We start from the raw sequence: 12,625 nt of genomic DNA, 5'->3' as shown, positions 1-12,625 counted from the left end.
TGGGTCTGATCTCCAGCATCAAAGAAAATGGCCAATAAAACAAAACAAACAACATTCTTAGACATATGTTTCATATGTCTACATATATTATTTAACAACTTGATTTTTATATATTGCATATATATAGTTGAGTAACTTTTAATTTTACTATAGATAAGTTAATCGTCAGTTTATACCTATTAAAAATACCTAGAATTTTTTTCTAATCAACTGATATTTCCAAGATGAATTCAACAGCATACATGCAACTCTATATACTCTGATTCACTCTTAAGAATGAAAAAAGGAAATTCAGGTTTAGTATTAGTACTTTAAATATATTTGAGTAATATACTCTAGTAAGGTAGCCTGCTATTTCATGTTATTCTCAACAGGCATGGAAAGATCTTTCTGCTACCTCTTCCAAAATGTTTGTCTTCACTAATTATTCTTTGCCTTTTTTATATATGAAAATATATTGATATTTATCACTTAACTATTAGTCACATTTCAACATCCTTTGCAGGTATACCCATTATACATATGATACATATTATACAACATCATATTCCATGTATCTCTATATATCTATCCATCTTTATATCTATATGTATGTCTGTATTGTACATCATGATATATTCTTTTTAATGAACCACCTATGCATTTCCACTGTGTTCACTTAGATTTATGATACTTTTAAGTACTTATACGACTTTGTAAGTACTAGAATATTTAAAATTGTTCACAAAATATACATAATTATGTAAAGTGGTATATGGGCCAATAAAATTATTAACTGCACATATTTTCTATTCACAAAGAGAATATATATATATATATATATATATATATATAGCCATATAATGTAGCAACCTAGTTATTTTATTAATGGTGCAAACTAAGTAGCTCCAGATTATATTTACAACTATAAAGGACATTCAAACCCCATTAGTTTGAGGTTTTCTTCAACTGCCTACCCTGGCCAGCTCTGCTGGTCTGATCATTGAGCCCACAAGTTCCTTTAGTGAGGATGGAAGTGAAAAAAATTCACAGCACCAGTCTCTCTAAGCTGGTTGTGCATTGGGTCGAACATTACCAAGTGGACCCAGGTATATTCAATAGCCCCTATCATAGAGCAGAAAGTGAAATCCGGGTTATTTATCTCATTACTCATGTTCCTTCTTGCTTTATCTTTACTATCAATGCTTTTCATTATGTATAGACTGATCAGTAATATGGCGAAAATAATTCCTATTCGCTGCCAATGCTTATGTTTTAACTTTTGCTATGGCTGTTCTTGATTGCTTGATTGTTTTATGAAAGGTCTACACCAGGAAGGAAGCCTTGAAAGCAGGTTTGGATAAAACTGTCAGTCTCCAGAAAGACTTATCAGAGATGCATGAGTGGATGACACAAGCTGAAGAAGAATATCTAGAGAGAGATTTTGAATACAAAACTCCAGATGAATTACAGACTGCAGTTGAAGAGATGAAGGTAAAAGAAAACAAAGAAAGAAAAACTGGAAAAATAACATCTTTGAAACTGTGATTCTGCAAAATGTGTACTTTTTATATTACTGTTCTTATAGGAATTTGGGAATGGTGTTTATAGTAACTTTCAAAAAAGAACAGCACTTGCTTCATAAAATGGAAAATGATTACTGATTGCAGGACAATCGATGGGTGTGAGATTCTATTTTGCTTTTAAAGCATCTGTGAGGAAGTATGTTTAATGTGGGAGATCTGAGTCATGAGAAAAAGCCAGTGTTCCAAAATAAATCTTGGGAGTACATTCCTGTCACAGGAAATACTTCTAGCAAAGACACTATGACAAATTGAGAAAGGAAGTAGTAAAGCACTGCCTACACAAAAGCGATAGATCAGAGGCTAAATAACTTGAGGTTCATTTGAGGCCATGGATAAACATCCTTTGCCACCAGAGTCATGTGGGCAATGATAAGAATTTTCATTCTGAGTAAGCAGGGTAGAGCTTTCAAGGATTTCTCATTAGAGTCTATGATGATTTTCAATTTGATTGTGAAGAGGTCACAATGAGACTAGCCATATTTACAGTCGGTATGTTTACGGTAGCAGAGATCCTACTTTCTCTGCTAATCAGAAATAAATAAGGCAAACCCCAAATAGAACAATTAATTATAGCTACTCATATTTTATATGTAGTTGAACAACATGAATCGATGATATGCCGCCCCATTCTGTTTTGACCTATTATATTTTGGAATAACACCTTTTTAATTTTCAAAATTATTGCCACCTTTTGAGTTCCATCCCCTTATATCACAGTTCTTGGGTGACATCTTTTCTATTACCTTTAATGAAAGTCAATAAATACAACTTCAGATTTCTCAAAAGATCAATGTCACCTTAGAACCTGCTTTGTTTCATGATGGATTCTTTTGTTTTGTACTCATTGTCTCTCTATCTATTTTGTATTTTTATAAGTACTCATGCTAACTGCTTGTGTTACTGGAGCAGCATATATATATATATATGTGTGTGTGTGTGTGTGTGTGTGTGTGTACACATATATGTGTTTATATATGTGTGTGTATGTACACATATATCTTTATATATATGTGTGTGTACACATATATGTGTTTATATATGTGTGTGTACGTATATATACAAATACATACACACGCACACATAGCCCAGTGAGATACTGTTTTCCTGTTTTATTTCTAAGGATGGAGAGTAGTGGTGTGCTTCAAATTTTAAAATTGTGAAAACAATCCTAAAAGTAAGTGAGTGGTCCAATCAATTTGTTCACTTTGATTGGCATGTTTAAATAATTGGTCTAGTTGCACAATTGGTGCAGTATGCTGGAAAATTGAAAAAGAATGGCTCAGGCAGCCTCTGGCAACAGTAGCTGAGGGAATTGGCAAGGAAATTTAATTTCTTGAGGTTCTGCTTGCAAGTCAAAGAATTTCTTGGGGTCAGTTTGCTGTCTGGTATGCAGTGATAGGGCTTCCGACAGATTTCTAGCTCTGCTCATTTGAAGAACAACTTTATTTGTATTGTTGCAAATGCCAGCAGAGTTATTTTGACATCTCTTTAAAAGAACAAACAGACATATTCTTTATGTTTATTTTCTTCTGTGACATTAAAATGACACTACTGCTTGGTAACTTATTTTAATTTACAAGTAAAAAAAAATTCTTCTGTCATAAAGGGACCTAAAGGGAGTTTTTAATGAGCAGCCTCCTACTTTGAATATTTTTTTGAAGACTGTCATTGATTATATTCTAAAACTTTGTAAAAAAAAAATCTTTAATTTTATTTTTAACATATTTTCTTTTATTAACATTTAACTACTCTAGTTTTAATTATGGAACTTAGGAAACCATGTATTTGTAATATAAAGAAATAATAGAAATATGCATTTGCTTAATCACTAAAGCGATGGTATTTGTACTAGAGATGGCATCAGAACGATCTGCACGGTATAAATGGTTACTTAAAGGCTGGTGAGAGGATCTAATGCAAAAGTGCTTGTTGCCAAGCAAAAGGACTCAAGTTGCAGCCTTTGGACCCATATGGGGGAAGGGGAGGACCATTTATCTATCACGAACTGTCTTCTGACATCCGGATGTACGCACACACAAATGTAATAAGTAATAAATGATAAATAAAATATATGACACTGTTCCCATGAGTCAGAATTTTGAATTCAATGAGTTTTAGGGTGTCTATGAAACATTAAATTTTCAGTAATTTTCCATTTAATCCCAATGACTAAATTTTTGACTAGTACAACCACCTATTAAAAAGCATCAGTCAAAATATTACTGATGAGAGGCAACTGATAATGTATATGCAGGTAATTTCTATGTATCTAACGATACACACATATATGTCTAGTTATTTTTATTTATATATATATATATATATATATATAGTTAGATGCACCAAATGCCAAAAGATACATTTTTTGAAGATAGTATCTAAATTATATAAACTCCATTCTTAATACCTATCTGAATTTGCAAATTTTGTTGTTTCTTCCCAAAATCTCTATAACATTTAAACCAATAGTCATAAAACATTGTATAAAAAGTTGTACAATAAAGAACTATTTCTTACTCTTTAGAGAGTTAATTATAGTTTGTATAAATAGTGATTGCACTTATGGAAGATATTATGATACTTCATTCTCAATCCACATCAGACTTTAGACTAGTTTAACACAAACTATCAGAATGAAAAAGCATAATACTAGAACCATTCACTTAAATCACTTGACTCTGAATGTCTAATAATGGATAACAAAATTTGTAAGGATTGGCATCAGTATACCATTAGTGGCAAAGCGAAAGTTGTTGAAAATGTTTACATTACTATAGGAAAACAGGATTTAAATAGAAACAAACCCCAAGTTCATATGATGTCAAAAATATTTACAAGAATGGACTGTTTTTCAAATATGTAAGTTGAAATCTACGGAGGCCAACATTTTATAGTTAAACTGTCTCATATTTTTATCATAATATGTATTTATGGCATCTTTGAAATTAAACTTTCAATGGAAAGTTTAATTATACTAAAACTATAAATATCTGACATAGCATTTTAAACCTCTCTTGTCCATGCCTTTACCATATACTGAATTCTTCCCACCATTTGTATTTAGGCCCAAATTCCACTAGCCAAAATCTTTATTGTTTTGCTTGGGTTCCAGTTCAAATTTTTGTGGCAGGCTACAAGTAATTAAGAAAGTAAAATTGTGTCTACTGCCTTTCAACCAATTGCGGAAAAATATGGGTATACAATCCTCCAATTCCCTCACCTACGAACACAATAATTTTGAGGCATCTGTTTCCCAGAGCTTTCCTATAGAATTAATGTCTAATCATTAACTAAATTGGCTAGAATTATCTAGATATTCATAATTTTCCTTTGCTTTCCTATACCAACTCCTTATTCAGGTAATGACATTTCTTTAAAAAGCAACCTAAACTTTCCTATTTATAGTCAGTATTTTTAAATTCAGGAAGAATCTAAACTATAGATTGTCTCTCTCTTTCTTTCTGTCTCTCTCTGTAAGTCTGTTTTAAAATGTATTTTCAAGCCGGGCAATGGTGGCGCAAGCCTTTAATCCCAGCACTCTGGAGGCAGAGGCAGGCGGATCACTGTGAGTTCGAGACCAGCCTGGCCTACAAGAGCTAGTTCCAGGACAGGCTCCAAAGCCACAGAGAAACCCTGTCTCAAAAAAACAAAACAAAAAAAATAAAACAAACAAACAAAAAAAAAACAAATAAAATGTATTTTCACATTACAGGTTAAGTGTAAATAGCCTCTGACTAAATGACATATACTACTTTCTTGTGAAGATTATTTGGTTTCTTAAACTCTCTACAATGAGCAAAATAGACACTGTGAGGAATCCTTGATAGTATGAACAAAACAAAAGTAGCTAAAGGGTTTGTTTTAGTGCCAGACAATGTTGAAGACCAACATAAGGGCTTTGCTTAGATGAGTTATTTTCGGTGAGTAGAGGTAACACTACTACACATTTGCTTGCCTGTCTAGAAGGAAAACAAGAGAGGGACTGAAACCATGATTATTAAAGCCATTTGTCAGAACCAGGACAGGGGACAGGAGGGCGCTTTACATGCTGTGCTTTATCCAGTGTAGATGTAAGATGTTTTATACATGTATAATGTTTACATATATACTACTAAGTAATCTTATTGGATTACACTTCGATGTGTGCAAAATAGACTGATCCAATCTTTAAGCTTCATGAAACAAATTGTCTTCCATAGGAGAATAGGAGGAATAGCTGGGAGATATTATACTTAAGCTTACTAGGTTATTTCTATGTTTCCAAGCACTGAAGATTCTTCTCAACAAAATATATCAAATATTGCATTACAGAATTTCTGTTTATATTTAGTATCTTTTGATTTAGATAGTATCTTTACTATATTCAATGTTGATCCACCTGAATAATTTATAAGTGATCTTAATCATAGACTTCTAAATATTTTTAAAACCTAGTATTAAAGTGTTTGTTTCTTAATTATTTGAAACTTTATATAAAACATATATATATGACACACACACACATATATATATGTATATATATATATATATACTAATGTACAGATAACTTATTATATTCTTATATTTGAGACTAAGTTTCATTTTGCCTAAGGTGACCTTATATAACTATATATCCAAGAATGGCCTTAAGGTAATTTTCTTTTTTGCTCTACCTCCAAAGAAGAGGGCAAACAGGTATATGACACCGTACTTAGTTGAAACTCTTATTATTAGAAGTCAATTATATTTTGATAGTATTTATTTCAAATTTATAATGATACATCAATCTGAAAAGAACTGGAATAAGCATTAAGTTTATGTTTATGAAGTATCCCAATTAGAGTGCTACTAGGAATAAATTAGGTTGTCTATGGTAATTAATATTGGAAATGATAATGTTGACTTGCTCTTAAGAGAATATCCTTTTCTTTTCAGAGAGCTAAAGAAGAGGCACTACAAAAAGAAGCAAAAGTGAAACTCCTCACTGAGACTGTAAATAGTGTAATAGCTCAGGCTCCACCTGCAGCACAAGAGGCCTTAAAAAAGGAACTTGAAACTCTCACCACCAACTACCAGTGGCTGTGCACACGGCTGAATGGAAAATGCAAAACTTTGGAAGTTAGTTGTCTTTCTTTGTTTCTATCATTTCTGTGTCAAAAGGATAGTAAGAACTTAAGTTTTGCTATAAAGCCCTTTAAGCTAGAATTCCTTATCCAAACATTTACAACATGTATAAATTTGTGCCGATTGCTTATCTTGCATAAAAGTGGTTAAAGGTTGTGAATGATCATAATAGATTTTGTGCTGTTGCAGAAATGGCTCAGTATTTATGAATGTTTTCTGCTCTTCCAGTTGACTAGAGTTCAGTTTCCAACATCCAATGTAGGCTGTTCACAAGTGCCTGTAACTCAAGTCTTCTGTGGGCACTTGCACATATGTTATACATGGGGGCACCCACACATGACAGAAATACAAAACAAAATCTATTAAAAAAAGAATTGTATTTATTTTAATAAACTATTTGTTTTGAAAATAGCATTTGTTTTAAAAAGAATAGAATTTTATGTTTAGAAATTAAGCTAACTATATGACTAAAGTACATAGACAACAGTTATATGTTTCCTGGTATTGTTAGGTACAAAATTTATAAATATTAGAATATTATATATAATATTAAAGGATTTTTCATATATATTAATGTGCATAAAACATTTGAATGTGTATTATCTTAATTCTCTTACATGTAAACACTCTGAAAAGTTCTCTTATTATGATCATTTTTCATAATCACTAGGCTCCTACAGGCTACTTTATAAGACATAATGTGTAACTAGCTCCTTTTTGACATTTCTATTTATTCATTATCACAAATCCTGCTTTTGTTTTCCCACTTGACTCATTCTCTAGATTATGTTTGTGTGAATATAGAGGAAGAATTCAAGTACCTCATACAGTTGCCAGCAGTAATTTTTATTTTTAAGATATAAAAGGGAAAGAGTACACAAACACCCAAATGGGTATGATTTCAAGAACCGGATACAAGTTGAATTTTAAGTCTTTTATTCCCAGACAGAATTATCTTGCGAATGTAGTCAATAAAGGGTTTGATTACATGATTATTGTTGAAGAATACTGTTTTATTAGTTTTATACTCTTTGAAATGTGGAGGCATATGCAGTTCTGAATGATTAGCTGGACCTTTAAATAATTTGGGGGTTTCTTGGTTAATAATTTCCAGCATGCATATAACAAGTTTTGTTAGTCTTTCCCAGTTCCCTCTCCTCCATTTCTTCCTGTATGCCCATCAATATGGCTGTTTGATCCCAATTTCACATGTTAATTTCTTTTTTAAAACTTATATAGTCAACTTAGTGTTTCCAATATGTCTGAGGGCACAGGGCTATCTAGTTGAGCATAAGTAACCTCATAAGGGCTCTTATCCTAAACTACCCTGACTTTCTTTTTTCCAGTAGCCATAAATAGCCAGTCCTCAACAAGGGGTGATACTTCTTTCATCTCTTCCCTCCTACCACAACTAAATGCTAGGATATGTCTGACTTGATTCTATATGGGTGTTGAAATAGGAGCGGCAGGGCTGCATCCCCGGCACCCGGCCGTCCGCATGGCTAGGTTATGCCCAGAAATAATTACACGGAAACTGTATTCTTTCAAACACTGCCTGGCCCGGCTAGTTCCAGTTTCTTATTGGTTAGCTCTTACATATTGTTCTAACCCATTTCTAATATTCTGTGTAGCCCACGAGCTGGCTTACCAGGGAGGATCTTAACCTGCGTCTGTCTGGAGCGGGAGAATCATGGCGACTCTCTACTAAGCTTCTTTTTCCCAGAATTCTCTTCTGTTTTCTCCACCCACCTAAGGGTGGGCCTATCAAGGGGCCTAGGCAGTTTCTTTATTAATAAGAAATCACTCCCACATCATATGGGTCTTGCGGATGGTCTCACAACTACTGTGACTTCATATGTGTGATAACTCTGATGAGGTCATCAAACAACTTCCTGTGAGTCATTCACTGACTCTGCCTCTTGCAATCTTTCTGCACCATTTTCCACAATGATCCCAGAGCCTTGGGAGAGAGATTAAAACTAAGGTTAGGATGTTATTGCCTTGAAGAGAGGCCATGACCACAGCAAGTCTTATAAGGGAAGCTTTTAATTGGATCTGGCTACAAGTTTCAAATGTTTAGTCCATTATCATCAAGACAGGAAGCATGGTAGCATACAGAAAGGCATGGTGCTGGAGAAGGAGTTGAAAGTTCCAGATTAACAGTCACCAGTAATGTTCTCCACTGGGCATAGCTTGAATATATATGACATCAAAGCCTGCCTGTACAGTTAAATACTTCCTCCAACAAAACTACATCTACTCCCACAAGGCCACAACCCCTTATAATGCTATTTTCTAGGGGTCAAGCACTCAAACACATGTGTCTATGGAGGTCATACCTATTCAAACAACAATATTCCTCTCCATGGTGCCCTAAGTTTAGTGTCATAATATAATGAAAACTGCATTTAGTCTAACTACAAAAATTTCCATAGTCTGTCACAGGCTCAACAATGTTTAAAAGTTCAAAGTGCAGAGTCTCTCCTGAAACTCATGCAGTCTCTCAACTGGTATCCCCTATAAAATCAAAATAATAATAATAATAATAATAATAATAATAATAATAATACTAGATCACATACTTCCAACATGCACATTAACATTTGAAAATGGAGGAAAGAGAGGATAGTGAAGAAATACCGAACAAAAACCAACTCTGCATCTCCATGTCTGATATCAAAATGCTTTTCAGATTTCTAATGCCTTTCAGCATTATTGACTAAACTTCATTTTCTAGGGTTTTTTTTTATTGCTTTATAAATAATACCATCAAAATTTCCACTTCCTTCCCTCCCCCCATTTCCCTCTTACTCCCCATTCACCCTCTTCCCCTCCCCCTCCAGTTCTAAGAGAGGGCAGGGTACCCTGCCCTGTATGAATTCCAAGCCCCTCCCCCCTCCATCCAGGCTTAGGAAGGGGTGCATCCAAATAAACTAGGATCCCAAAAAAGCCACTACCTGAAGTAGATACAAATCCCAGTGCCATTGTCATTGGTTTCTCAGTCTGCCCCAATTGTCAGTCACATTCAGAGGGTCCCATTTGATCACGTGCTCGTTCATTCCCAGTCCAGCTGGCTTTAGTGAGCTCCCATTAGATCTTGGGCTGTTTCCACTCCTTGTTATCAGCTTTCCTCAGCAGGAATCCCATGGTTCTGGCATATCTAACATCTTGGTTGTCTACAAGGCAGTTCAGGCTTCACCTTCACTTCACAAAATGGCTTCTCTGGGCCTCCATTCAATAACATCCCTGACACAATCCTAGTTTCAGTGGTTTTCCTTAGTCTCAGGGGCGAATTCCATAGCCTCTTTCTTTTATCTTTAACTCCAGAGCCACATGGTCAAATCTATTACGTTCTACTGCTACTGGGGCTTGAACTTGACCACCTTATTACAATTATATCTTCACTAGCCTTCTATTTTTGATGATTTCCTTCACTTCTTAAGCATGGCTGTCCTGGAACTTTCTCTGTAGACCATGCTGACCATGAACTCAGAAATCTGCTTACCTCTGTATCCTACGTGCTGGAATTAAATGTGTGTACCACCACATCCACATCTGGACCTAAGCTGTCCTTTAATTTCTTTTCACAAGTTAGAAGCTTAGCTGGGTGGAATCTTGCCTTCAGGTTGCCCTTCTCTTCATTCCATTTAACATCAAGCTTTATATAAATGTTTATCTCCTTTAAGGCAGAACTTTAGTTAGTTTCCTCCTACTTTCTGAAGTACCTTTTATCCTCAAATTGTATATTTTGTATTTTTCCTTACTGTTTGCTCCTTAGAGAGCTTCATAAGAGTGACCATTAATAATCAAAAGACAGAATCATTACAGGGCTGTTTTGAGATTTCTTTTACCAAATTTCTTTACTTTAGCCTCAGGCAGACTCTTAGGTCAATGGTGAAAATCAGCCACATTCTTCACCAAATATTACAAGGAAGATCTCCAGGCAACATATTAAAATTCTTCTCCTCTGAATCCCCTGGAGACAGGTCTCCACAGTTCAAATCACCCTCAACACTACTATCATCCACGACCTACAAGTATGGCACATTAAAAAGTGCTTAAATCATTCCACAGCTTTCCCAACTCCAAGTCGCCAAAACACAGTCGGTCCCTATATCACATCCATATATCACAAGGATGTGATATAGGGATATCTGGTTTAGAGATGAACATTCTTTTAATCTTATATGGTCTATACCTTGATGAGTTTTAGGTCTTTGTGTTAAAAACCATCTACAGTCAAAAGAACCTTCTTGGATGAATCTTGAAAGATGCACTAATCTACAGATTAATCATCTAGGAGTTCATTAATTCTCTCTATATATTTATCTGAATATTAACAAATGTTCTTTCTTATAACTATGAATGACTTAGCTTTGGATTCTTGACCCTGTTAACATTTCTAGGCACAACTCCTGTCTTGTGGATTGACATTATTTCCAGTAAGAAGTTTGTTAGTTACTCTCACAACAGTAATGCCACTATTACACCACTAGGCCAATCACTGTAGCTTGCAGGTTTCACAGCTGAGTAAGACTGGAGATTTTTTTCTCCTATAATTAATGTATTTATAACCTTCAGCACTACCAAAGATGAAAAGTAAGGATGAAGCTTCATGCAGTCTTAGCTCAATTTCTATATGTTGTATGAGTCAAGCAAGTGGCATCTTGATAAATAGAATCTTGACATTAAGATCTATAGGGCAAGCAAGAGCAGTGGGAATATGTGGCAATGGAAGGGGGTCTGGGGGAACCCACAGGCTAACAACACAAGGTAATCCTTAGGTAAAACTTATTACTGGTATTGAGGTGTTTATGTGGCAGACTGTGATATCCGTGAGAGGCATTGTTGCCATGTTATAGGGTAACTCAATTTCACTCATTTCATATATATAAAGCTTTCTTTAGTAGTAAGTTTTTAGTTTGCTTTTTTCACACTCTTTTGTCTACCCAGCCTTCCCATCCCCTCCCTATTTAACATGCCTTTCGCCATTGGTCTCCATACAATCTACATTATATTTCTCTCTCTTAAATGCCATTTTTTTGATCTCTTAATTGCCAATGTTAGTTTTCTATTAACAAAAATTCTATTCCACTGTCTTTTGAATTTCTGTATTCACAAGAAGTTTATTGTCAAAGTAGTCGCTTTATTATTATTATTTTGTCTGCTGACCTTGCATTTCTCGTTGTCTGCCATGATCTACAGTTCTGGTTTATTTTATGTGGGTATAGATTTATATTCATTTTTTATTTTGTCAACTGATATACTAATGAGAATAGATATATTGTATTTTTCTATAGCGATTCTTTATTACATTTTTGAAGATTGTCTTTTCTCCAATCTACACACCATTCCTAAAAGCATTTTTGAAGATATCTGTGAATAATCTCTCTGTTTTACATAGTGTTTCTCAATTTTCTGGTAAAATTTTTGTATTATTTCCCCTATCTGTCCAATTTAGACTAATTTATGAAGTCTGTGATTAACTTCCTGGTTTTTAACTGCTTGTGCTTTAAATCTGTTCATTTGTACACATATTTTTCTATAGTTGCATGCATGTGTGTTTACCTTTCAACAAGTTCATTTCTGTAAATCTGACACTTTCTCATAATTTTCTGTTTTGTGTAATTATAGCTTCTCATTAAGACAATTGAAACATTCACCATCTGTTTGATTAAGTCTCACCTCACTGAATTATAAGAATTTAATAACTCTAGTTTCCAAATAGCTAAGCCAAACATGCCAAATTCTATTAGCTGTCTAGTTTGGGGCTTTTTCATAGTGATATTTTAATATTTGCATCTGGTTACAAATATTTTTATTTGCTCTTAACTTTTAAATATTATACAATTTAAATATTAATATTGTAGTTTGCACATTCTAATTTTCAGGAGTTTAATTAAATATTAGGAATTAAATAATATTTACTGAAGTGAGAATAAAAAAAATTGATATTA

General features: G+C 34.0%; 1 protein-coding gene across 1 annotated transcript in view; it reads left to right on the top strand.

Annotated features, from left to right (window-relative positions):
- The window catches only part of LOC126494487 (dystrophin-like), a 449,593-nt gene that overhangs the window by 299,365 nt on the left and 137,603 nt on the right, over window positions 1–12,625 (top strand). Inside the window, exons 21-22 of the mRNA XM_050131854.1 lie at window positions 1,303–1,473; window positions 6,480–6,662. Coding sequence (XP_049987811.1) covers window positions 1,303–1,473; window positions 6,480–6,662 — 354 coding nt within the window. The remainder of the gene's footprint in view (window positions 1–1,302; window positions 1,474–6,479; window positions 6,663–12,625) is intronic.

The sequence above is a fragment of the Alexandromys fortis genome, unplaced genomic scaffold (assembly GCF_014885135.2).
Source record: "Alexandromys fortis isolate MF-2015 unplaced genomic scaffold, M_Fortis_MF-2015_v1.1 scaffold_384, whole genome shotgun sequence".
NCBI lineage: Eukaryota > Metazoa > Chordata > Mammalia > Rodentia > Cricetidae > Alexandromys > Alexandromys fortis.
This window is presented reverse-complemented; position numbering and strand designations above follow the sequence as displayed.